The sequence below is a fragment of the Zalophus californianus genome, chromosome X (assembly GCF_009762305.2).
Source record: "Zalophus californianus isolate mZalCal1 chromosome X, mZalCal1.pri.v2, whole genome shotgun sequence".
In the NCBI taxonomy this organism is placed as follows: Eukaryota; Metazoa; Chordata; class Mammalia; order Carnivora; family Otariidae; genus Zalophus; species Zalophus californianus.
The window spans coordinates 69,705,050-69,732,736 of record NC_045612.1 but is presented as its reverse complement, the minus strand read 5'-3'; the positions used below and the strand labels follow the sequence as shown (position 1 = coordinate 69,732,736).

Genomic DNA, 27,687 nt, shown 5'->3' with positions numbered 1-27,687 from the left:
AACACAATATTGAAGAAGAACAAAGTTGAAGAACTAACACTATCTGAATTCAAGACATAATATAATGCTACAGGAATGAAGACAGTGTGATTTTGGGGAAAGAAAAGGCAAATAAATCAATGAAACAGAATAGGAAAACCAGAAATAGGCTCTGGTCCAAGGTCACAATGTAGGAAGACCTCGAACACACCTCATCCATGGAACACACCAAACTACACCTACTTATAGAACAATTCCTCCTGAATAAGAACTGAGGGCTGACTGAACAGCTTCTGAACAATCAAAGATTGAAACAACAGCAAAAGAAGCAGGAAAGATGGAGGCACAGCACCAAAATGCCCCACCCCCAACACTGTGAATGGCAGTAGGGAGGAATAGTGCTGAGGGCTTAGAAATATATACCTCTGTCCTTGGGCACAGAAAAAAAACAGCTGTGGTTTTACAAAGCAACTAACACATAAAAGAGATAACACTAGAATTCTGCCAAGCAGCTAAGGAGCTGTGGGGATGCTCTGCATGTCAGAGGGGCTGGAGAATGACAGGGTTTACATTCCTACTCCACTATAAAAGCCTAGACTGGAGCAGAGTCTGGACACCATGACACCATAACAGGTGTACCTGGTCATCACAGTGACCTTGCAACCTCAGTAAATCCAAGGTCTGCAAGCCCACACCAGCTCCCATCATGCTGGGATGCAGAAAAAAAAATCCATGGTTTAAAAGAGCCAAGGAGCTGCAGGGACACTTTCTCTTCCTCCACCTTAAAATCTCAGAACAAAACAGAGTCCATGTAACAGTGAGCTAGTGACCTCAGTGACCTCAGGGTCCACAAGCTCACAACAGCCCCTGTGGTGCTGGGGCACAGAAAATAAGCCACATTTTTTTATTTACAAATTTACTTTATTTTTTTATTTTATTATTCTATTTGTCTTGTCTTGTTTTTATTTTTGCTCTTTTTTGTTTGTTCTTTCTTTTGTTTTTTCTTTTATTGTATTATCTTCTTTTCTTCTTTTTCTTCCTCCTCCTCTCTTCTTCTTCTTTCTCCTCTTCTTATTATTTCTTCATTCTGTAAAACCTGTGATTTAAAAGAGTAACAAGTATATAGAGCCATAGCTCCAGCCACCCAAAAAAAGTCACCAAGCACACACAGTCTGTATAGGGGACACCATACACAAGACCATTCCATCAAGTTTAGGAGAAATAGTCATTCTGCCTCATCCATAGACACAAACACAGAAAGTTTAGTAAAATGCAGAGACAGGGGAATATTTCTTAAAAGAAAGAACAAGAAAACACAACAGAAAAAATAACTAAATGAAGCACAGATAAGCAATATGCCTGATAAATTATTTAAACTAAAAATTATAAGGATACCATGCTGGAGAAGTGGAAGAATTCAGTGAGACCTTCAATAAGGAGATAGAAAATATTAAAAAGAAACAAGTGGAGTTGAAGAGTACAATAACTGAAATTTTTTTAAAAAGCTAGAGGAAATCAACTGTATATTAAAGGATGAAGAAAAATATAACAGCAATCTGGAAAACAGGATAATAGCAAGCACACAATCAGAACAGCAAAAAGAGAAAAGAATTTTTAAAATGAGATTAGATTAAGAGATTTCTTGGACAACATCAAGTGAAAAAACAATTGCATTATAGGGGTCCCAGAAGAAGAAGAGAGAGAAAGATATAGAAAACTTATATGAAAAATAACTAGAAATTCCCTAACCTAGGGAAGGAAATAGACATCCAAATCCAAGAACTACAGAGAGTTCCAAACAAGATGAACCCAAGGAGATCCACACCATGATACATAATAATTAAAATGTAAAAGTTTAAAGATAAAGAGAGAATTTTAAAAGGAGCAAGAGAGAAACAAAAGTTATCCACAAAGGAAAACCTATGAGGCTGTCAGCTAATTTTTCAGCAGAAACTTTGCAGGCCAGAAGGCAGTGGCCTGATATATTCAAAGTGCTAAAAGCTAAAAAACAAAACAAACAAACAAAAAACCCTACAACCAAGAATACTCTACCTTGCAAGGTTATCATTCAGATTTGAAAAACAGAGAAAGAGTTTCCTAGACAAACACAAGGTAAAGGAGTTTATCATCACTAAATGAGCCCTATAAGAAATGTTAAAGGAACTTCTTTAGGTGGAAAAGAAATGGCCATAATTAGACATAATGAAATCATGAATAAAAAGATTAAAATATGACTATATATATGTATAAAACATGGAGGAGGGAGTATAAAGGGAAGAGAAGGGGGAAAAGAAAAAGAATTTTGTTTGGTTGGCTTTTTTGTTTGTTTTTTTGTTAGAACATGTATGAATTTAAATGACTATCAAATTAACATAGATTGTTATTTACTTAGGATGTTATATATGAAACCTATGGGAACCACAAACCCAAACTTATAATAGATACACAAAAAATAAAAAGAAAGAAAGTCAAACATAACATTATAGAAACTCATCAATCACAAAGAAAGAGAGCAAGAGAAGAAAGCAACAAAGAAGAACTACAAAAGACCCAGAAAACAAATAACAAAATGGCAGTAAGTACATACTTATCAATAATTACTTTAAATGTAAATGGCCTAAGTGCTCTAATCAAAAGACATAGGGTGGTGGGTTGAACAAAAAATCAAGACCGATCTATATGCTGCCTATAAGAGACTCACCTCAGACCCAAAAACACATTCAGGCAGAAAATGAAGAGATAGAAAAATATTCACCATGCAAATGGAAGCAAAAAGAAAGGTGGGTACCAATATTTATATCAGACAAAATAGACTTTAAAACAAAGACTGCAAGAAGAGACAGAGAAGGGCATTATGTAATGCTAAAGGGATCAATCCAACAAGAGGATATCATCATTATATATCTATGTACCCAACACTAGATTACCTAAATACATAAAGCAAATATTAATGGACATAAAGAGAGAAATTGAGAGTAATACAATAGTAGGGAACTTTAACACCCCACTTAGATCAATGGATAAATCATCCAGACAGAAAATCATAAGGAAACACTGGCTTTGAATGACACATTAGACCAGATGGACATAACAGTTATACACAGAATATCCTATTCAAAAAAAAAACCAGAATTCACATTCTTTTCAAGTGCACATGGGACATTCTCCAGAATAGATCATTTATTAGGCCATAAAATAAACCTCAATAAATTTAAGAAGATAGAAACCATATAATGCATCATCCCTAATCACAACATATGATACTAAAAATAAATTACAAGGTAAAAACTGGAAAAAACACAAACATGTGGAGATTAAACAAAAAGAGGCTAAATAACCAGTGGGTCAATGAAGCAATCAAAGAAGAAATAAACAACTACATGGAGACAAATGAAAATGAAAACACAACAGTCCAAAATCTTTGGGACACAGCAAAAGCAGTTCTAAGAGGTAAGTATATAGCAATACAGACCTACCTCAAGAAACAAGAAAAATTATATGCCAACAAACCAAACAACCCAGAAGAAATGGGTAAAATCCTAGAAACCTGCAATCTTTTAAAACTGAACCAGGAAGATATAGGAAATCTGAACAGACCAATTACAAGTGACAAAATTAAATTGGTAATAAAAAACTACCAAAAAATAAAAGTCCAGATTGATTAATTTCCATTACTCCATCTTTAATCACTAATTCACAGGTGAATTCTACCAAACATTTAAAGAAGAGTTAGTACTTATTCTCCTCAAAGTATTCCAAAAAATTAGAAGAAGAAGGAAAGGTTCTAAATTCATTTTATGAGGCCATGTTTACACTGATACCAAAACCAGACAAAGAAATAACACACAAAAAATATTACAGACCAATATCCCTGATAAACATAGATGATGAACAGAAATTCTCAAAATATTAGCAAACCCCATACAATATTAAAAAGATCATTCACCACAACCAGTGGGATTTACTCTGGGTATAAAAGAATTATTTAATATTTGCATATCAATCAATATCACAAACCACATCAACAAAGAAAGTATAAAAATGCTATGATCATCACAACAGATGCAGAAAAAGCATTTGACAAAATTCAACATCCATTCATGGGGTTAAATTAAACCCAACAAAGTGGGATTAGAAGGAACATACCTCAAAATAATAAAGGCCGTATATGAAAAACCCACAGCTAAATGGTGAAAACTGTCAGCTTCTCCTCTAAGTTCAGGAATTTCCACTCTCACCACTTTTGTTCAAAATAGTGTGGGAAGTCCTAGCCACAGCAGTCAGACAAGAAAAAGAAGTAAGAAGCATCTATATTGATAAAGAAAAAGAAACTGTTACTATTTCCAGATGATATGATAATATACATAAAAAATCCCAAAGACTCCTCCAAAAAACTACCAGAAGTAATGAACAAATTAAGTAAGGTGGCAGGATACAAAATTAATACATAGAAATTGGCACTGTTTCTATAGAGTAATAATAAAGTAGTAGTAAGGGAAATTTAAAAAAACCACCACCACTTAAAATTGCATCAAAAATAATAAAATACCTAGGAATTAACTTAACTAAATAAGATAAGACCTATACTCCAAGAACTATAAAATACTGATAAAAGAAATAAGACACTAACAAATGGAAAGATATTCCATACTCATGGATTGAAAGGATTAATATTGTTAAAATATTCACATTACCCAAGGGAATCTACAGATTCAATGTAATCCCTTTTAAAAATACCAACTGCATTTTTCACAAAACTAGAGCAAATAACACTAAAATTTTTATGGAACCACAAAAGACCCTGAATAGCCAAAGCAATTAAAAAAAAAAAGCAATTTTGAAAAAGAAGAATAAAGCTATCACAATACCAGATTTCAAGACATACTACGAAAGTGTAGTAATCAAAACAGTGTGGTACTAAAACAAAAACAGACACATAGATCAATGGAACAAAATAGAGACACCAGAAATAAACCCACACTTATATGGTCAATTAACCTATGATAAAGGAGGCAAGAATATACAATAGGGAAGACAGTCTCTTCAGTAAAAATAAATAAATAAATAAATAAATAAATAAATAAATGGTCCTGGGAAAACTGGAGAGCTACATACAAAAGAATGAAACTGTACCACTTTGTAACACCATATGCAAAAATAAACTCAAAATGGATTAAGGACCTAAATGTAAAACCTGAAACCATAAAAATCCTAGAAAACAGCACAGACAGTAATTTCTCTGGCATTGCCTTAACAACTTGTTTCTAGATATGTCACATGAGGAAAGGGAAACAAAAGCAAAAATAAACTATTGGCAGTACATAAAAATAAGAAGCTTCTGCACAGCAAAGGAACCAATCAACAAAACTAAAAGGCAACCTATGGAAGGGGAGAAGATATTTACAAATGATATATCTGATAAAAGATTAGTTTCCAAATATATAAAAACTTATACAACTAAAAACCAAAAAACAAAATAATCTAATTTAAAAATGGGCAGAAGACATGAATAGACATTTCTCCAAAGAAGACATACAAATGGCCAATAGGCACATGAAAAGATGGTCAACATCACTCATCAACAAGGAAATGCAAACAAAACTACAATGATACATTACCTCACACCTGTCAGAATGGCTAGAATCAACAACATAAGAAACAACAGGTGTTGGTGAGGACGTGGAGAAAAAGGAATCTTTGTGCACTGTTGGTAGGAATGCAAACTGGTGCAGCCACTGTGGAAAACAGTATGGAGGTTCCTCAAAGAGTTAAAAATAGAACTACCCTAGACCCAGCAATTGCACTGCTGGGCATTTACCCAAAGAATACAAACACACTAATTCAAATGGATATATGCACCCCTATATTTATAATAGCATTATTTACAATAATCAAGGTATTGAAGCAGTCCAAATGTCCATTGATTGATGAATAGACAGAGATGTGATATATATATGGAATATTTTTCAGCCATAAAAAGAATGAAATCTTGCCATTTGCAATGACATGCGTGGAGCTAGAAAATATAATGCTAAGCAAAGTCAACCACAGAAAGACAAATACCATATTATCTCACTCATATGTGGAATTTAAGAAACAAAACAAAATACCAAGGGAAAAAACGAGAGAAACAAACCAAGAAACAGACTCTTAACTATAGAGAACAAACTGATAGTTACTAGAGGGGAGGTGGGTGGGTGGATGGGTTAAATAGGTGATGGGGATTAAGGAGGGCATCTGGGGTGGTGAGCACTGGGTGTTGTTTGGAAGTGTTGAATCACTACATTGTACACCTGGCATTAATATAACACTGTATGTTAACTAAATGGATTTAAAATAAAAATTTTAAAAATAAAATGCTTAGGGATAGATACAGCTTGTAAAAGTATATAAAATAGTATGTCTCAACTGCTTCTTATTTATATTTTAGTGTGCTTGATCTCATGTCTTAAAAATGCACTTGTAACATGAAGTAATAAAAAAATATACAATCCATTTAAATTTTATAAAAGTTAAAAAAAAGCATTTTGACCAATTTAAGAAGCTCAGCAGGAATATGTGCTCTCTTTTACATTACTGGTTGATAAAATCTTTAAGGGAGAAACATATGGCAAAAACCAAGAAAACATTTGACATGTCCATATCTATCACTCTGAAATTCCTATAGCAAGGACTAGAAAGCAATAAAATTTTCCAAGACATTCAGGTACAAAGGTGTTCATCATAGAATTGATCTTACAAGTAAAAGAATCATTTTAAAAGATACCCCAAGGAAGACTGGTTATAGAAATTATAGCTCATCCCACAATGGACTATTGCATAACAATAGAATTAAGAGAATATTTAATGAATCAGAAATATGATCCCAGAAAATTGTTATAGGGAAAATACCCTCCAATGAGAGTTCATATTGTATTTAAAAAGTATGTAGATATCTATTTTTTAAATGTATTTTGTAAAGTAGCGGTATTAGGAATGATATTAGAATTTTTACTTTATTTTGTTAAATTAACATTTAAAAAATATTTTCTATTATAATCATATACGATTTGCATTAAAAGTATTTAAAATAAATAAAAACAAATGCTCTTGCTTCCCTGAGAAAATATTAGGGAAATACAGAAATGATTGCAATACCAAGAGCAGAAAATAATATAGCTATCTGGGTCCTGTTACAGTACTGGTGAACCTGACAAGGTCAGCCCAAATCTTTGCAACTTCAGTTTATCTTTTAGTAGTATTTTTTTCTCAGAAAATTATCTTGAAAGTCAGCAAAGATTGTGCACTATGATGATTTTGGCTACTTTGTTTGGATAAAGGAAAAGAAGTATCAAACTAGATGTTAAACAATTAGGAAACAGTTAAAATATATATACTCACATGGACACTAACAGACATAGAGACATGGATATATATGCACATATACCTAATGCCTCTGTCCATCTATTGAGTCGTCAATTCAATGTTATATTAACAGCCAGAGGAAATATTTTTAAAAGTAACTTTAATGACATGAAATGAAATAGAGTATGTGTGTATAAACATATATACACACACATTTTTCTGTGAAAAAGCAGATATAAAAACAGTATATACATTCTTATATACATATATGACATATGCAAAAAAATACTAGAGAGATATAGCCAAAAATGTTTCAGGTAGTTCTTGGAAAATATTACAGACATATGTATGAAAAAGTTTCAGAATGATATGGGTGGTGATTAGAATTGATTGGGGGGACATTAAATTTCTTCTGTTAACTTGTCTGCTTTTTAATTTTTCCCTGCAATGAAGCTGAATGATTTTTCTGAGAATGGGGAAAAAAAGGGCAGGAAGCAGGCACAGGAAAAAGAGGTGATAAAGAGCATTTACATCCAGTAAAACAACCCCAAACAGCGAAATACCATTTGCAGCCCATCAAGCTGGCCAAGACACGCACATGCACGCAAGCGCACACAGACACACACACACACACACAACACACACACACACACACACATCAATTACAGTGACCAGGAGACTATGCAGGGGAAATGGACATACTCTTTTTACTAGCTGCGCTGGCTGGCATGAATGCAAATCAGTACAATGCTTATGAAGGGGCCATTTGGCAACACACAGGAAAAGTCTTTAAAATATCCTGCAAGGATATTTTATTGTGGATCCTGCAAGTCCACAGTTAAGAAGACCATCCGGTAGGCTAGCGATTTGGCTTGACAAGGAAGGATTCATTCATCAGAGTATGCAGTGTTGGGTTTAAACACAAGGAAAGAACTAGGCACCACCTGAATGTCCAACAATGCGGGATTGATTCAGAAATGTTAAAGATCCATCGATACACTGCAGGCACTGAAGATGACATTTCGGAAGCCTGTTGAATAGCATGGGAAGAAGTTCAATGGGTTGATTTTTGTTTGGTTTTAGTTTCTGAAGAAGCAGGTTAAGAAACACCACACACGTGAACCATTCTGTAACAGTGAGTTAAAAGGGAAGGTGGGGTGGGAGTGAGGAAGGGAGGGAGACAGAGGGAGAGAAGAGAGCCTGGAAAAACGGCACACCAAAAAGTGGTTGTCTCTGGGTAGTAGGATCATGGGGAACAATTACTCTCTTGGTTTTCCCTCATCTGATTTCTTTCTCCTTTCTGATGTTTCTACCATGAAACTGTATCACCTGTGTAGCCAACGAAGCGAGAATGAAAATGTTTTTTAAAACCAAACCACAAGGAGAAGAGGCAGCCTGTAATCTATCAAGTGGCACAGATTAGCAAGATTATTGGCAGGCCCTTGGTGGGTGTGGGGGGAGGAGAGAGGTGGGGAGAGCAGAAGGGAGGGGGGGAGGAGGGAAGAAGAGAGGAAGAAGAGAGGGAGAAGGAGTGAGGGGGAGAGAGGGGGAGGGAGAGGGGGAAGGGGGGAGAGGGAAGGAGGGGAGAGGGAGGGAGAGAGAGACAGAGAGACAGAGACAGACAGACAGACAGAGACCTGCACTCCCAGTACAATACAATACACTGCTGGTGGGTTAGGGGGGCAAAGAGGGGGGTTGTAAACCGGGTGGGAGCCAAGGTTTGGCTCTGCTGGCTGGCTCGTTCCTGGCATGTCTTCATCGCAAGGTGGCCTCCTCATCGGTGTCTTCCTCGAAATCCTTGACGTCAGCACTGGTGGACTGCCTGGCCCAGGCTCCCCTTTCGGCCTCTCGCTCTTTATGCGACTTGAATCTCCCAACGAAAATTTTGCGGTAGTTCAGGAACATGCCATTCATCGCATCAATGGCCCGCTCTGCGGACTCCTGCTTCTGGAAGTGCACAAACCCGTAGCCCTTGGGCCCCTTTTCGTCGCAGGCCACTTTGCAGGACAGGATGTTGCCAAACGCCGAGAAGATGTTGTACAGCGCCTTGTTGTCGATGGTCTTGCCCAGGTTCTTGATGAAGACGTTGCCCACCCCACTCTTGCGGAGCGAGGGGTCCCGCTGGGACCACATGATGCGCACGGGCCTGCCCTTGATGACATCAAAGTTCAGGGTTTCCAGGGCCCGCTTGGCGTCCACCGGTTGCTGGTAGTTGACGTACGCGTAGCCCAACGAGCGGCGGGTGATCTTGTCCCTGCAAATGCGGATGGAGAGGATGGGCCCCGCCGGGCTGAACTTCTCATACAGCATCGCCTCTGTCACTTCAGGGTGCAGGTCGCCCACGTACAGCGAGGCCATAGGAAAGTCCGGGTTCCCCTCGGAGCCCCGGCTGGTCTCCGCATCCGCATCTGCATCCGCATCCGCAGCCGCCGCCGCCGCCGCCGCAGCCACCGCCGCCGCCACCTCCGCATCCGCATCCGCATCCGCCTCCCCCGAGGAGGGCGCCGCAGCCTCCGCTGCTGCGGCGGCGGCGGCGGCGGTTTCGGCCGCGCTGGCCTCCACAACCGCTGCCGCCAGGGCGGCCTCCGCCTCCTCCCCCTCTGCCAGGGCGGCCGTCGCCTCCCCCCGGGTGGCCTCCGCCACTGCCTCCTCTACTGAGGCCTCGGCCTCCACCTCAGCCTCCACCTCTGCTTCCGCCTCCGCTACGGAGGCCTCCGCCACAGCCTCTGCCACGGTCGCCGCCGCAGCCTCCGCCGCCGCCGCAGCCGCTGCCGCCACCGCCGCCGCCACTGTCGCCGCTGTCGCCACGGTCGCCGGTGCCGCCAGGCCGCTGCCGCGACCTCCCTTCCCGCGAGCTGGGGGGCGGAGAGGCGGGAAAGTGCAGGAGGGCGGGTGGGCGCTGGAACCCGGGCCGGGGGCGCGAGCGGGAGCTGGGGCCGGGACCCGGGGCCAGCCGATCTGGCGAGTCCAAGTCACTTGGGATAGCAAGCGAGCGCTGCTAGGAGCGCGCCGGTGCCAGTCGCCGCAGCCTGCAGCCTGCAGCCTGCTGCTGCCGCCGCCGCTCGGTCGTGGGCTAGCGTGCGGGGCGCGGGCGGGCGGGCGGCGTGTGGTGGGGGGCGGGGGGTGTTGGCGTCTGTGGTCCGGGCAGCTGGGAAGGCTTCTGTCTCTTTGGTTCCCCCTGCGGCTGCTGCGGGGCTGTGGGGCCGCGGGCTGTGGGAGGGGGCGGGAGCGGGAGCCTTGGGACGGGGGGGGGGGGGGACAAGGGGGCGGGGGTGAGTCCACAGCCTCTCAGGTTGCCTGGATATTTATGAAGAGGAAGGCAGGGAAAGGGTTCCACTGTGGACTGCGGGAATACGGGTTAGATTTAGAGGGTTTTGTTTTATCCCCCCTCTCCCCATAGAACATTTAAATGATTAAATCAAGTACCTTGCAAGAGCGGGTGGGTGGCATGGAGAATACACTTGCCTGGCCTAAAACAAAGCCGAGAAAAATGGGTTTCTCACATCCAGGGGTTCTCCCCACTTCCGCTCACACACACTCCCCAACATCACCGCCACCCCTAAAGACACAACACCTTCTCTGAGCAGGAGCTGGGGCCAGTGGGGCAAGCTCCCCCTGCAGCCTGCTGACCCATTTTCTCAGAGAATCCCCCCCCCCTTTTTCCAGCTCGTTCCCTCCTCTGCAACACTTGCAGAAGAGGGAATAAAGAACACGTATTCATTCATTCATAATGCCATGCCACAAATATTTATGGAGCCTGTGCCGGTCCCTAGGGATACAGGGGTCTGGGAAGCAGGAGACATAAGCTGGTTTTGAGCTTGTCCTTGGGAACAGACAGTCTGGGCTGGAAACCCTGTCCCTGCTCCAGACTACCAGAGAACTAGAGACCTGGGGTTCTTCCGCGTCCCCCCCCCCCCGTCCCCAATTCTTCTTCCCACCCACCCAGCCTCCATACATGCAGCCCAACAGAGGGGGAATCAAGAGCACCCTGTCCTTAGTGCTGTCTTCCATGATACCCTGAGGAAAGCCAAACCACGGGCTGGGGACAGGGCCTGGTCCAGAGCCAAGCACTTGTTTGTTCTTGGCTCTACCCTCAAGGTGCTAAGGTTACCAACATGAACCAAGAAATACACATCCATGTTCAAAACAAAAACAAAACCTGAAATCTCTAGAATGAGGTGCCTGGTCCCAGGTCATCGGCTAATACTTGTGAAAGCCTCATCAAGTACTTGGCACTGGGAGCTAAGGGACAGGCCATGTGATAAGTGAGCAGGGAGTGTTGATGTGTTGGAGGTGTGGGGCTGGGTGAGAAAAGATGAGCAGTATGTGTTGTGGAAGCAGAGAGGCCACACAGGGCCAAATGCTGAGGGGATGGACAAGTGAGCAACCATTAGAGTAGAGTGTAACAGAAGCGAGGGTCCCACTTGCTCCAGAAAGGAGCACCCAGCCACTAACTCTTCCTGGTAGGAGTCAAGCGAGGCTGCACAGAAGATGAAAGCCCCAAGATGAGCTCTGAAAGATGAGTCCGCCGTGTGGAGGCAGGAAAGAAGGCATTCCAAACAGAGGGGTCAGTCTGTGCCAAGGCCCTGTGGCATGCTAGCACACACAAAGCCACTTCTGGTCATGCCCAATAATCTGGCGTGGACAGAGATCATGGTCTCCAAGAGCACATGGAGGAGATGGAGCTGGAAGGTGTGGAGCCCTGAAAAGCAAGCTAAGGTGCTTGGACTCTGTACCCAAGCTCACAGGCACTACTCAGCATGTTCAGGGAGGGAATCGGTGTCATCAGATCTTTAGAAAGAGTACAAATTAAACATCAATACAGAAAGTACTTAAGAGAGTAGATCTTAAAAGTTCTCATGACAAGAAAAAAATGTGCAACTGTGTGAGGTGATAGATGTTAACTAAACTTACTGTGGTAATATCTCTATATATCTCTATCTGTATACCTGTATCATCTATCTATCAAATCATTGTGTTGTACACCTTAACCTTATACAATGTTATATGTCAATTATATCCCAATAAAACTGGGCAGAAAAAGCCCCCATCAATGCATATATAAATGTGCATGTGCCCTCCCCTACACACAACTGAGACAGAGATGGTAGAACAAAAAGACAGTCAGATGTGACCAGTTCCAAAAGAGTCGGAACAACCCCACCCTCTGTCCTTCCTTTCCTCCCATAAATAGGAGTTTCTCACTGACTGTGAGCCAGGCATTGAACTGCGTGGGATTTGGGCTCAGATATAAAGAAAAAAATGATCAAACCCTCAGGACATCTCACTCCACTCAAGTTCTGGCTGTCCACACCAATCACAGATATGCCAGCAGAAGGCAATAGGTGCTATCTGATTGGACTATGGTGGCCATGGAATTCCATCTGCCCAGCACATGTTCTCTCCTCCCCCTCATTCCTGCCCATCCACCTTCTTTGGGTAAATAAAGCCGTTTTTTGTGGTGGCAGTGTTGGCTGGACCTAGGCGGTTGCACATGACAGAACAGCCCCCGAGCCTGTGGAACCGACCGAGTCACTGTGGGGTGTGAGGCAGTGAGAACTTTCCCATCGCTGGCTGGAAAGCATCCCAAGGTGGCTGAGAAGCAGACACACAGATATGTACCTCACCAGCTTGCAAGATCCAGCCCCCTACTGCCCCTAGACAGGGCTAGTGCCAACAAAGGAAAAGGACAGCGACGTAGGAAAAGCCTGCTGAATAGCCAGTGCTTGACCAAGGTGATCACTGTCACTGCTGTTAAGAGCCATCTCTTGGGGGTCTAGGTTGCTTGTAGGCAGGAGGCAGATGAGCGGTGCCTCGCCATTCCAGTGGCCATCCGAGAGGGACCCGAGGAGGAAGAGGCCAGGGGGAAGCCATGATTTCTGGGGGGTAGCGGATGTGCAGTTGATGAGAAGAATTTCTTGGCCCGTTGTTGGAGACAGAAATGCCAAGCAGGACCCATTCAAGGACCAGGGCTCAACAACATCTCTTTCTCTGACTTCGACCTCCAGCCCACAGAGCCAACAGAAATCAGTGAAACAGCAGGAGAAAGAGGCTCAAGGATGTCATGCTATGGTCAGCAAATTCCCAAACCTGTCAAACCTGAAGACAATCCCTAGGCCCCTGAACCTCCAGCAACAGGAACAGGGCTACTAAGTGACTTGTCACTAAGTGACAAGGAGAGCAGCTAGGGAACGCTCTCCAAGTCCTTTCCCACAGAGGCCTCCAGGGGGCCCCTCCTTGTTTTAGTCCATTCCTGGCCAGTCCCTGCCATCTACAGTCAAAAATGTTCTGACTACTAGGCACTGTGACAGAGGCAAAAATGATGAGCCCTGTGGAGCATCAGTGGAGGGAGGGAGAGGTCTCTTTCTTGTGGGAGGAAGTGTTATTCATCTCATTCATCCAATGATTTGGCAAGTATTTATGGAGGGCCTATGCTGTACCAGGCATTCTTCTAGGCAGAAGGTCCCTGTAATCAGGGAGCTTATTTTCTAGTAGGGAAGACAGACAATAAACACATCAGAAAATATGAAAGCATGTAAAGGTTGCTACGAACGCCCTCATGGAAATAAACAAGATGGTTTGGTACGCATTACCTAGAACCCCCCCCGCTCCACCCCCCCAAAAATGTGGCAAAGGTCAGGAATGGCCTTCCTGAGGACAATGACAGGTGGTCAGTCCTGCCAGGAACCAGGCAAAGAACCTGCCCAGCAGGGAGAGAACTACAGTCCCCCCCTGGCCTGTGACAGAACACTGGGGTGCCGGAGGGGCAGAAAGGATGCCAGTGTGGCTGAAGCCCAGTGAGAGGTGGGGTGGAGGGACAAGAAGAGGGTGCAGTGGTGGGAAGGAGCCATGATGAAGAGTTTTGTTTTTACTCAAAAGTGTTCTGGGGAACCAGAGAGAGGATTGAATCAAGGGAGTGCCATGACCTAATTATATTCAATAATTTCTCGCTGGCTGCTCTCTGTGGAAAATATTGCAAGTGGGCAGAGCACAAAGGAAAGTGAGGAGACCAATTTGGACCCTCTTGCAGTAGTCCAGCTGAGAGATGGCAGTGACTGGGCCAAGACTGGCAGCATGAATTCGGAGACTAGTGCATGGGGTCACGTGACATTCTGGAAAGAGAAGAGACATCACTTGCTGATGCATTGAAGGCAGCTGGTAAACAAACTTAAGAAATGAATGATTACTATAAGAATATTTTCTTTCAAGTCTTGATCATGGAGGTGTTGTGTATGGTTATAGGCAAAATGGGGAGTGGGTGTGGCAGGTTTGGAGAAGGGAGAAAAAAACAGTTGGCGGGGTGTCAAGAGCTCTTATTTGCACATGTTAAGTGTCTGAAGTCTGTCATCCATATAGGCTGGCGAGACAGAATTATTGAGAGAACAGGGCACAGATATGGTATTTAAAGCCAGGAGACTGGGCAGGACCCCCTAGAGAGGGTATAGTCAGGGGAAGAAGGTGCAGGGCTATTCCCTGAAACACGCCCACATTTAGAAGTTAAGTTGAGGATGAGAAGCCAGCAGAAGAGATTGAGAGGGACTGGGTGTTAAAAAAAGGGCTGGCCCCAAACCTGACTTGCATGGTCCAGCCTCAGTGTCCTCAGTCAGGTCCTGCTTTCAGTGCTCCTGGCAGCACGTGCATGGGAGTTGGTTTAAAACGGGACAGCAAGAGACTTGGTGTGCTAGAGTTTAGCTTCTCTTTCTGTTTATTTCTCAGTGGAGCTTTAAAAGGAGATAGGTTCAGATCCGGAGACATTTCGAGAGTGTTTGGAGCCAGCACTGGTCTTCCATTTCATGTGGCCCACTTCCTTCTTCCTATCAGGAGGGAGAAATGGAAAGGAGTGGGAATGCAGTTCAGAGAGCAAGGGAAAGGAGTAGAAAAGAATGGAAGAAGGTAGGGGACGGGGGTGGGGTACTAATGGGGAGAGGAACAGATCAACTCCACATACAACAATGAATCAAAACACCGAAAACAGTGATCTACATAAAGAAATCTCTTCCCATGAATTTCTCGTTGCCATAGCTGTAGGAAGGATGCCCAGGGAAAAGAGAATGAAAGTATAACTGTATTTTGGAGTAGGGAAATCATTTCTGTCAGTTCACACTGTCCCCTCAAATTCCCCCCAAATGAAAATAATTATGAGATACAAGCCAACCAAAAAGCAGCCTTAGGCTTTAATTTAGGAAGAATTGGAAAGTGTTTGGATGTGCCCCTGTTATATAAGAAAAATAATAACAATGATTATTACATCGTCTTGAGTAAATACAGCACATTGAGCAAACGGTCCTTTGGATCCTCATAAAGTGAAATGTTAGGGAAGACAGATATGCGGGGCAGGGAAGGAGTGGGGATCGGACCTATAGAAATAAGAGCCCCAGGACATCAGGACATATGCAGGAGTATGTTTATCACAGGAGGGTTCATACTTTGGGTCCTAGGCAAACTAGGACACAAAGCAAACACTCATCATTTGGGGAATGACTGAAGACACCGCAGAGCAGCCAGTCCATGGATTATATGCAAACACTAGCAAGTATGAATTATGTCCATATAGACTGATTTAGGGGGACCTCCAAAACATGCTATTATTAAGTGAGAGAGGATTGCAGAGAAGGGGACAGTACAAGGTCCCATTTGTATGTGTGTGTGGGGGGGGTGGAAATAGGAGGTTGTGATCTCATACTTATTTTTCTGCCTATTTGACATCTCCGCCTGGCTGTCTCGTGGACATTTCACCCTTAAATGGCAAAAATGGAATTCCTGAACTTCTTTCATCTCTGGATTCCTACACGCCCTCACTTTGCTCCTTCCACAGAAGTCTTCCCCTTCTTGACGAATAGCTCCACCACCCATCTGGGTATTAAAACGAAATAAAAATGAAGAGGCACCCCTATTTCCTTCCTCTCCCACTCCCACATCTTCCCCTGGCCACTCTCTCATCTTTCAGCAATTCCTACCACCTCTGCTTCCAAACACCACCTGAACCTCTCCAACTCCACTGGAGTCCACCATTATGTCTCTCACGGGTTCTGCCATAGCCTCCTAACTGGTCGCCTGCTTCCACCAAACTGCCTTCTCCATTCAGTAGCCAGACTGATCTTTCGGAAAAATGAATGGCTCTTCTTGCCTCCCCTACTCCAAACCCCAGAGGGTCTCCCCATCTCGCTTTGACGAAAGTACAAACTCCTCAACATGGCTCAAATATAATGAGCTGCATGACCTGGCCCTTGCCAACCTCCCCATTCTCACCTTTCTATATCCTGGTCACTGTGGGCCTTCTTAGAATACTCTTGACCACTCCAGGATCCAAGCTTGATTCTTCCTGAGGGCTTCTGCCTACCTGAATCTGTCTTTCTCGATCCTTTTGGAATCATAAACAGGTTTTTAAACATACAGAAAGTTACAGCAAGTCACAGAACACTCACCCAAGTACATGTCCCTTAGAATGAAAAAAACAAACAAAACCCCCCAAAACACAACATTTGTCCTATTTTTGTTTCAGACATTTAGATTTTAGGACAATAAAACAATACAAAATACAGCTACCATCTCTTTTGGAACTGTCCCCAGTCCCATTCCCCTCTGTTCCTCCCCACCTCAATAGGGCACATACCTAGGTCACTTTGGGGTGTGATTAAAGGCAAGAGACAAGCAAGTCCTCGGTTTCTCCCTCTTGTTTCTTTTCCTCTCTGTCTCTTTGCCCTCACTCTTTCCCTGAGGTTGAGCATTTCTTTGACCCTTTGCTTGTTGATCTCTCAGAAGCAGACTGGGTCTGCAAGAGGGAACGTAACTGGTGATATTTGGGCTCAGGATGGTCATGAGAAATGAAGAAGCCTATACTCGTAGCAGTCGCTGTGTATTCCTAAATTCCTGAGCCAAAATTCCTCAAAGAAGTTGGGTCTTGGAGTCAAATGGACTTGGAACGTCAGAATCCCAGAGCAAAACACGTAACCACTCTGAGCCTCAGTACGTGCTCTGAGTTTGAGTTTCAGAAACCCTAACTGAGGTTCTTAGGGATTTCCTTTATAACAAGTAGTTTTTGCCCCAACCCTGCTTAGGAACCAAGAACAAAGGGCTATCTCGACTGATGATTTTTATAGAGCGTTTCAGGTATGTTTGTCCCTAGGGACCGATTCTCCTTCCAACATATGCTTACAATTTTAACTAATGCCCTTCGTTGTCATAATCTTAGGCAGTTTACAGACGTGATCTTATAAAAAATATACCTATAGATATGCCCCAGGCCATGACTTACTAGCTGTGCTTACCTTGTCCGAGTTGCTTTACCTTTTTTGTTTGTTTCTTTAGCTTTGGAGTCTTCATCTGTACAAGGGGATAGTTGTTAAGGATGAAAAGTGATAATATATGGGAAATGTTTGTCACAGTGCCTGGCATGCATTCAATGCCCAACACAAGAGACTCCTTATTAATGCCATTTCCCTCTGTCTTGAGGATATCCTTGTTCAGCTGGTTTTTGAAGACTCGGTGTCTTTCCTTTCTGGTGTCCAAGGAAGCCTGGCTTTTTCTCTCTAACCAGGAGCAAAGTGTCAGTTCAGAGGGAGTCTGATCCTCTGAGTCACATCCCAGGTTATGACTGGATTTTACTCCAGGCAACTGCCTGATTCCCCAGCCTGAACTCACTTTTCTCACACCCTCATTCAGGTTTTCCTTAGTTCTCCCAACCTTAGGACCTTTTTATAATCCATTTATTTATTTTCCCTGAGGTCCAAGGACTTTACAAGTCAACACAGGAAAGCATGCCATTTTCCGTACTCAAGAAAGCCACCCAGAAGATTTGATAATACAATCTCAATGAAATGGGGATATTGAGTCACGAGTGAAGTTTCCCTCAACTGCTACTCATCCCTTCAAGCACCCTTTTTGGGGACAATTTGGACATAAATTACTGTTAGGTGATACACTCCTTCAGCTTCTTTGCTGCAGGATACTGAATGCATTTTGATGTCTCCATGATCTCTCTGGAACACCGCTATCAACATTCACAATGGTGCTTTGACACATTCATGGGTTATGGATAATGAATGGCTGGTTCTCAGTACTATAAGTTGTTGAGCAATTTAAGTTCCCACTCTATATAATGAACGTACAATGAAACCTCCTTCCATATGGTAAAGTCTTGCTAAAGTCATAGTGGTTAACCATAGGACCTCCTACCGAACATACACACCGTCTTTTTAAAAAAACCGTTCTTTAAAAAAGAAAGAGAAAAGCATTGTTCTCACTGAAAGGAAGTCATGCACATGGTAAATAAAATAGTGATGACCAGAAAGTACAAAGGAGCTTACGACAAAAAGCAAAGGTTCAAGACCCCATCACTTCTCAACCCCTTATTGTGCTTCCCAGGGTAGAGCATTTTAATAATTCCTGTTTGCACTGTTCTGGCAGTTACCCTCTTACCTCTAGATAAAGTCCTTAATCTGCTATTTCAATAATTCAACAACTCCAAACATCATCAGTTGACCACATTCTGCTTACAGAGGAGAATTTAACTCACTCATGTGTCTTCAATCTGCCCTCACCTTCTTTCTCTTGGCTTTTATACCTTCTTTTGATGTTTAGTTCCTCTATTGGTGACTCTGGTAACTTTTAGTTTTTAAAAATTTTGTTAGTTACCATACAGGGCAATATTGGTGTCTGGAGCATAATTCAGTGATTCATCCCTTACATACCACACCGAGTACTCATCACAACAATTGCCCTCTCTAATACCCATCCCCCATCTAGCCCATCCCCCACCCACCTCCCTCCATCAACTGTCAGTTTGTTCTCCAACATTAAGAGTCACTTATGGCTTGTTTCCTTCTCTCCATTTTGTCCTTTCCCCCTCCCCATATGTTCATCTGTTTTCTTTCTTAAACTCCACATATGTGTGAGATCATATGGTATTTGTCTTTCTCTGACTGACTTATTTCACTTAGCATAATACACCCTAGCTCCATCCACGTCATTGCAAATGGCAAAATTTCATTCTTTTTGATGGCTGAATAATATATATATACATATACACCTGTATGTGTGTGTGTGTGTGTGTGTGTGTGTGTGTGTGTGTGTATATATATACACATATATACACATATACACCCCTCATCTTCTTTATTCATTCATCAGTCGATGGACACTTGGGCACTCTCCGTAGTTTGGCTATTGTTGATAATGCTCCTATAAAACATTGGGGTGCATGTACCCCTTTGAATCTGTATTTTTGTATCCTTTCGGTACATTCCTAATAGTGAAGTTGCGGGATCGTAGGGTAGTTCAATTTTTAACTTTTGGAGGAACCTCCAAACTGTCCACCAGAGTGGCTGCGCCAGTTTGCATTCCCACCCACAGTGCACGAGGATTCCTTTTTCTCCACATCTTTGCCAACTCTTGTTTCTTGTGTTGTTGATTTTAGCCATTCTGACAGGTTTGAGGCTTTATCTCATTGTAGTTTTGACTTGCATTTCCCTGATGGTGTGTGGCGTTGAGCATCTTTTCATGTGTCTGTTAGCCGTCTGGATGTCTTCTTTGGAAAAGTGTTTATTCATGTCCTCTGCCCACTTCTTAACTGGATTATTTGGTTTTTGGTTGTTGAGTTCGGTAAGTTCTTTATAGATTTTGGATACTAATCCTTTATCAGATATGTTGTTTGCAAGTATCTTCTCCCATTCCGTAGGCTGCCTTTTAGTTTTGTCGATTGTTTCCTTCGCTGTGCAGAAGCTTTTTATCTTGGTGAAGTTCATTTTTGCTTTTGTTTCCCTTGCCTCTGGCAATGTGTCTAATAAGAAGTTGCTACGGCCGAGGTCAAAAAGGTTTCTGCCTGTGTTCTCTAGGATTCTGATGGTTTCCTGTCTCACATTTAGGTCTTTCATCCATTTTGAATTTATTTTTCTGTACGGTGTAACCCTCAGCTATTTTTTTTTTTTTTGCATATACCTTAGTCAGTTTACCTTGATTTTCTATAAAATGAGTATATTGCCATGCCTATCCTTCCCTTCCCTCAACTTCTTTACCTCCTTTCTACCTCCTCTTCCAATCAGACTCATAATCATTTATATCCACTTCTGGAAACCTAATCCAATCTTTTCTGCTTTGGAAAGCAATAATACAGCCTTTTACCTTTCAATGAATCTCTAATAATGTTGAGCATAGAGCCACATTTCTTCACCAAACGCAGACTGGGCCACTAGAAGGAGATTAATCCTAGTATCAAGTTCAAATCCTCCATTTTACCTTATTCCATTAACTTCTAAAGGGTCTGCTGCATTTGAGTTTCATTTATATTTGACTTAGGCATCAAACTCCCTCCCTCCCTCCCTCTCCCACTTTCTCTTTCTCTCTCCCTCTGTCTCTGTCTCTCTCTCACACACACACATGCACACACACGCATATTAAATGGCTGCCAGGCAATTGATCATTAAACAATTTAGTTTTATAACAACTTATAAAATGGGTGTTATAATCTTCATTTTACACCCAGGACAACTTCAGTAGCAAGTATTTTAAATAACCTGACCACCGAGGTCTCACAAAGTGTAAGAGGCAGAGCCTGGAATCCGATCAAAGAAAGGCAGTCTCATTCCAGAGTTGGTCCTGGCGACCACTATGTTATGCTTCACTAAGCGTCTCCCTTTGGCTTTATCGGGATCCACAAATATACCCCATGCTGTTAAAACGGGTGGGGCAGTGCACAGATATATGAATAGTGGTTGACAATCCATCCTCTTCCTGTCACAACCCCCACCGACTCCAGACTCTGGGGGTTACAGAAAACAATAAATGTCTGTTTTTGTTTTTTTCTTTTACACTGTTCTCAAGCTCATACAAATCTATAAAAACAGGTTGACATTTTCCTGAATAGCTATCTTTCTTTCTTTCTTCTTCCTTCCTTCCTGTCCTTCTGTCTTGCTTCCTTTCTTCCTTCCTGTCTTTCTCCTTCTTCTTGTCAAAAGTGGTATCCTGCACTTTGCATTTTTCTGTGACTTTCTACATTCACAGAACAGGTAAACACATGCAGATCAAGTTATTTCTATTTTACTAAAGTCTGCATTAATGACAAACAAATTTGTGCAACAAAGCCCTGATTGTTCCATGTTTTATTTTTGTGGACAAGAAGACAGAAGTCATTCCTACCTTTGCTCCCTTTTCCATAAGGTGTCTTTTTCTCGGCCTGCTTTTGACTCTTAATTTTTGTTTTCAAAGCAATTGGTTTCTGGTGGGCCTTAAATTCAAAGACCATCTTGGAGTTGTGAGTTTTTGGTTTTGCCTCATATTTGGAACACTCTCTACCATTATATCTTCAAATACTTTCCTGTCTGTCCCTCCCTCTTTTTTCTTCAGAGACACCAAGGACATGTAGATTTGGTGATTTGATAATGTCCCACAGGTCAATGAGGCTCTTTCTGTTTATATTTGATTTTTAGTTTTTATTTTTATTTTGTTTTTTAAGTTTTAATTTAAATTCCAGAGATTTAACATCGTGTTATTTTAGATTCAGGTACACAGTATAGTAATTCAACACTTCCATACGTTACCCTGGGCTCATCACAATAGGTGCACTCCTTAATCCCCCATCACCTATTTAACCCAGCCCACCATCCACTTCCCCGCTGGTAACCATCAGATTTTTCTCTGTAATTAATAGTCTGTTTCTCTCTTTTCACTTTGCTTATGTGTTTTGTTTCTAAAATTCCACACACGAGTGAAATCATATGGTATTTGTCTTTTCCTGACAGACTTATTTTGCTTAGCATTATAGTCTTTCGCTCCATCCATGTCATTGCAAATGTCAAAATTTCTTTCTTGTTTATGGCTGAGTAATACTCCATTGTGTATATATACCACCTCTTCTTCATCGACTCATCAGTCGATGGACACTTGGGCTGCTTCCATATCTTGGCTATTGCAAACAATGCTGCTATAAACATAAGGGTGCATGTATCCTTTTGAATTAGTGGTCCTGTATTCTTTGGGTAAATACACATTAGTGTGATTGCTGGGTCATAGGGTAGTTCTATTTTGAATGTTTTGAGGAACCTCCATACTGATTTCCACAGTGACTGCACCAGTTTGCATTTCCACCAACAGGGCACGAGGCTTCCTTTTTCTCCACATCCTCACCAACACCTGTTGTTTCTTGTGTTGTTAATTTAACCATTCTGACAGGTGTGAGGTGGTATCTCATTGTGGTTTTTTTTCTTTGAGAGAGAGAGAGAGCTAGCGAGAGAGAGGCATGGTGGGGGCAGAGGGAGAGGGAGAAGCAGGCTCCCCACTGAACAGGGAGCCCGACACAGGGCTGGATCCCAGGACCCCAGTATCACGACCTGAGCCAAAGGCAGATGCTTAACAGACTGAGCCACCCAGGCGCCCCTCTTACTGTGGTTTTGATTTGCATTTCCCTGGTGGTGAGTGACGTCGAGCACCTTTTCACGTGTCTATTGGCCATCTGGATGTCTTCTTTGGAGAAATGTCTGTTCACGTCTTTTGCTCATTTTTAAAATTGGGTTATTTGTCTTTGGGGAGTTGAATTTTTAATAGTTCTCTCTATATTTTGTATACTAGCCCTTTATGGGATATGTCATTTGCAAATATCTTCTCCCATTCTGTAGGTTGGGAGTTTTAGTTTTGTTGATTGTCTCTTTCACTGTGCAGGAGCTTTTCTTTCTTTATTTTGATGTAGTCTTAGTAGTTTTTTTTTTCTTTCCCTTCCCTCAGGAGACATATGGAGAAAGAATTTGTTACAGCCAGTGTCAAAGCAGTTATTGCCTGTGTTCTCTCCTAGGAGTTCTATGGTTTCTGGTGTCACATATAGGTCTTTAATCCATTTTGAATTTATTTTTGTGTATGGTGTAAGAAATTGGTCCAGTTTCATTCTTTTACATGTTGCTCTCCAGTTATCCCAACACCATTTGTTGGGGAGACATTCATTTTCCCACCAGCTGTTCATTCCTGCTTTGTCGAAGATTAATTGACCATATGGTTGTGGATTCATTTCTGGGTTTTCTATTGTGTTCCATTGATGGGTGTGTGTCTATTTTTGTGCCATTACCATACTGCTTTGATCGCTACAGCTTTGTAATATAACTCAAAACCTAAATTGTGATGTCTCCGGCTTTGTTTTCCTTTTCTTTTTTAAGGTTGCTTTGGTTATTTGGGATCTTTTGTGGATTCATACAAATTTTAGGATTGTTTTGTTCTCGTTCTGTGAAAAATGCTATTGGCAGTTTCATAGGGATTTCATTAAATGTGTAGATTGCTTTGGGTAGTATAGACATTTTAACAGTATTTGTTCTTCCAATCCATGAGCATGGAACGTCTTTCCATTTCTTTGTGGCATCTTTCATTTCTTTCATCAATGTTTTCTAGTTTTCAGAGTCCAGGTCTTTCACCCCTTTGGTTAGGTTTATTCCTAGGTATCTTATTATTTTGGGTGCAATTGTAAATGGGATTGTTTTCTTAGTGTCTCTTTCTGCTGCTTCACTATTGGCATATAGAAATGCAAATGATTTCTGTACATTTATTTTATGTCCTGCAACTTTACTGAATTTGTTTACCACTTCTAGCCATTATTTTGGTGGAGCTCTCAGGTTTCCTATATATAGTACCATGTCATCTGCAAATAATGAAAGTTTTACTTCTTCCTCACCAATTTGGATGCCTTTTGTTTCTTTTCATTGTCTGATTGCTGTGGCTAGCATTTCTAGTACTATGTTGAATAAAAGTGATGAGATTGGACATCCTTGTCTTATTCCTGGGCTTCGGGGAAAAGCTCTCAGTTTTTCCCCATTAACGATGATGTTAGCTGTGCGTTTTTCATAGATGACCTTTATTGTGGTTGAGGTATTTGCCCTCCAAACCTATTTTGTGGAGGCTTTTTATCATGAATGGATATTGAACGTTGTCAGTTGCTTTTTCGGCATCTATTGGGAGGATCATGTGGTTCTTATCCTTTCTCGTATTGATGTGAGGTACCACATTCATTGATTTGCAAATGTTGAACCACCCTTGCAACCCAGGAAAAAAATCCCACTTGATCGTGGTGAATGATTTTTTAAAATGTATTGTTGAATTTGGTTTGCTAGCATTTCATTGAAAATTTTTGCATCTATGTTCATCAGGAATATCGGCCTGTAGTTCTGCTTTTTAGTCGTGTCTTTATCTCATTTTGGAATCAGGGTAATGCTGGCCTCATAGCACAAATTTGGAAGTTTTCCTTCCACTTCTATTTTTAGGGATAGTTTAGGAACGATAGGTATTAAATTTTCTTTAAATGTTTGATAGAATTTGCCTGTGAAACTATCTGGTCCTGGACTTTTGTTCATTGGGAGTTCTTTGATTATGGATTCAATTTCTTTGCTGGTTACAAGTCTGTTCAAATTTTCTGTTTCCTCCTGTCTCAGTTTTGGTAGTTTATATGTTTCTAGGAATTTATCTATTTCTTCTAGGGTGTCTGATTTGTTAGCATATAGCTTTCCATAATAACCTTTTAGGATTATTTGTATTTCTGTGGTGTGGGTTGTCGTCCCTCCTCTCTTAATTGTGATATTATTTGTTTGAGTCCTTTTTTGTTCTAGATACGTCTGGCTAGAGGTTTATCAATTGTAATGATTTTTTTTCAATGAACCAGCTCCTGGTTTCACATGTGTTCTCAATTGTTTTTAATTTTCTATACTATTTGTTTCTGATCTAATCTTTATTATTTCCTTCCTTCTGCTGGCTTGGGGTTTTGTTTGTTCTTCATTTCCTAGCTCCTTTAGGTGTAAGGTTAGGTTGTTTATTTGAGATTTTTCTTGCTTCTTGAGGTAGGCCTTTATTGCTAGAAATTTCCCACTTTGAACCTCTTTTGCTGCATCCCAAAGATTTTGCACCATTGTGTTTTCAGTTTCATTTGTTTTCGTGTGTGTGTGTGTGTGTGTGTGTGTGTGTGTGTGTGTGTATGTGTGTGTGTTTAATTTCTTCCTTGATTTCCTGGTTGACCCATTCGTTGTTTAGTAGCATGTTATTTAACCTCCATGTATTTGTGGTCTTTTCAGGTTTTTTTCTTGTGGTTGACTTCAAGTTTCAAAATTTGTGGTCAGAAAAGATGGAGGTTATGACTTTGAACATTCTGAATTTGTTGAGGCTTGTTTTGTGGCTTAATATGTGATCTATTCTGGAGAATGTTCCATGTACACTTGAAAAGAATGTGTATTCTGCTGTTTTAGGATACAATGTTCTGGATATATCTGTTAAATCCATCTGGTTCAGTGTGTCATTCAAAGCCATTGTTTCTGTATTGATTTTCTGCTTAGAAGATGTGCCCATTGATGTCAGTGTGGGGTGGTAAAGTCCCTTACTATTATTGTATTATTATCAATGAGTTCCTTTATGCTTGTTATCAACTCTTTTATGTATTTGGGTGCTCCCATGTTGGGTACATAAATATTTACAATTGGTATATCTTCTTGTTGGATTGTGCCCTTTATTATTATATAGCATCTTTCTTTGTCTCTTGCTACAGTCTTTGTTTTAAAATCTATTTCGCCTGATATAAGTATTGCTACTTATGGAGACTCTTTTTAAATGTGGTATCAAATTGTGGTTTTTAGTTGTATTTTCATAAGGCCTGAGGTGTTGAACATGTGTTCATGTGCATATTTCCCATCCATGTATCTTCTTTGGTGAACCATCTGTTCTAATCTTTTGTCCACCTCTTACATGGTTGTTGGTATTCTTAATATTGAGTTTTGAAAGTTCTCTCGGTATATTCTGGATAACAGCCCTTGATCAGATTTATGTTGTATCCAAGAAAACTTGGCCTAACACAAGTTCAGAAGAGGTTTCTGTATGTTTTCCTCTAGAATTTTCTTAAGCTTACATTTAGGTCTGTAATCCATTTTGAGTCAATTTTTGCCTACATATAGTAAGAGGTATTGATCAGTGCCCACATTTGGGGAGTAGGAATATCTGATGTGCTACCACCACTTCTTGAAAGACTCCTTTCTACACTGAATTGCCTTTGTATCTGTGTCAAAAATTAGTTGTCTTTACATGGGTGGGTTTATTTCTGCATCATCTCTTCTGTTCTAATGGCCCATTTGTCTCTCCTTATGCCCATATCACAGTGTTTTGATAACTGTTGCTTGACAGTAAGTTTTGAAATCAGGTATTGTTAACTCTCCACCTTTGTTCCTCGTTTTTTAAGGTTATACTGGCTATTGTACATCCTTTGTAATCCCATGTGGAACTCAGAATATTCTTGTCAATTTCTACAAAACATTCCTTCTGGGATTTTGAATGGGATTGCGTTGCTCCTATAGGTCAATCTGGGGAGAACGGGCATGTTAACTATGTTGCATCTCCTGACACAGTGAGCATGAAATATCTCCATTTGTTTATGTTTCCTTTAGTTTCTCCCAACAGTAGTGTCAGGGTATATACCTTGAAAGTATCATCCCTAAGTATTTCATACTTCAATATGTTCTGATGCAGTTGTGAATTTAGTTCAGTTTCTCACTGCTTGTTACAGGATATCCAAATACACCAATTATATATTGATGTTGTATTGTATCCTGCAACCTGACTAAACTGACTTAGTCTAATTGCTTGGGTGTATGTGTGTGTGTTTGTGCATGTATGTGTGTGTGAGTGTTCCTGAAGATTTTATGTCTATCAGACCACAACGTCTTCAAAGAGAGATCATTTTACTTCTTCTTTTCCAACCTGGGTGCCTTTTATTTCTCTTTTATGCCTTTTTGCCCTGGCTAGCACGTCCATAGATGTGGTGCGTGTGGACATCAGGTGAGTGTGCCTGATCTCAGGGGGGAATAATTCAGTCTTTTACTGTTAAGTACAATGTTAGGTGTTGGATATTCCTAAGTGTCCAGGATCCGGTTGAGTAAGCTCCCTTCCCTTCCCAGTTAGGTAAGAATTTTATCATGAAATGGTGTTGGATTTTGTAAATGCTCTGTTAAGGCTATCATATGGTTTTTCTGATTTTAGTTTGTTAACATGGTGAATTGCATTATCTGATTTTTGAAAGTCAGGTGAACATCATTCCTAGGATAAACCCCATTTGGTAATGATGAATTTTTTTTTACATGTATTGTTTAAATTTGATTTGTTAACGTATTCTTCAGTAATTTTCCGTCTTGTTCATAAGTGATGTTGGTCTATACTTTTCCTTTCTTGTAAGGTCTTTTTCTGGTTTTGGGTGTCAGAGCGAGGCTGGCATGATAGAATGAGCATGAACATTAAAATGAAGTTATCTGAAAGAGCTTATGTTAAATTGGTACTATTTGTTCCTTGAGGGTTTGGTGCATTTCACCAGTGGAGCTATCTGCTATTTTCTTTGTGGGAATATTTGTAATTATAAATTCAGTTTCC

The 27,687-nt window shown here is 41.3% G+C and overlaps 2 protein-coding genes across 6 annotated transcripts in view; both read right to left on the bottom strand.

The window, feature by feature from the left end:
* The window catches only part of LOC118356575 (doublesex- and mab-3-related transcription factor C2-like), a 341,912-nt gene that overhangs the window by 225,196 nt on the left and 89,029 nt on the right, over window positions 1-27,687 (bottom strand). Inside the window, exons 1-3 of one of the 4 annotated variants that reach the window (XR_004819849.1) lie at window positions 16,937-17,049; window positions 16,573-16,684; window positions 14,920-15,137 (exon numbers count right to left, since the gene is read on the bottom strand). The exons of 1 other annotated variant lie outside the window; for it this stretch is intronic. The gene's annotated coding sequence lies outside the window, so the exon portion shown is untranslated. Of the gene's footprint in view, window positions 1-14,919; window positions 15,138-16,572; window positions 16,685-16,936; window positions 17,050-17,657; window positions 17,853-27,687 lie in introns of those variants that run through there. 2 more of the 4 variants (XR_004819848.1, XR_004819850.1) reach the window with 2 other exon arrangements.
* On the bottom strand, window positions 1,035-9,803 carry PABPC1L2A (poly(A) binding protein cytoplasmic 1 like 2A). 2 transcript variants are annotated; one of them, XM_035725776.1, is made up of 3 exons: window positions 9,027-9,803; window positions 4,126-4,287; window positions 1,035-1,075 (listed from the first exon to the last, which is right to left on the bottom strand). In XM_035725776.1, exon 1 carries the CDS (start codon window positions 9,679-9,681, stop codon window positions 9,079-9,081), a length of 603 nt encoding a protein of 200 aa, XP_035581669.1. In that variant the 5' UTR covers window positions 9,682-9,803; the 3' UTR covers window positions 1,035-1,075; window positions 4,126-4,287; window positions 9,027-9,078. The 2 variants fall into 2 exon arrangements, with proteins under 2 accessions (XP_035581669.1, XP_027464085.1); XM_027608284.2 differs by lacking the exons at window positions 1,035-1,075; window positions 4,126-4,287 and adding an exon at window positions 7,168-8,353.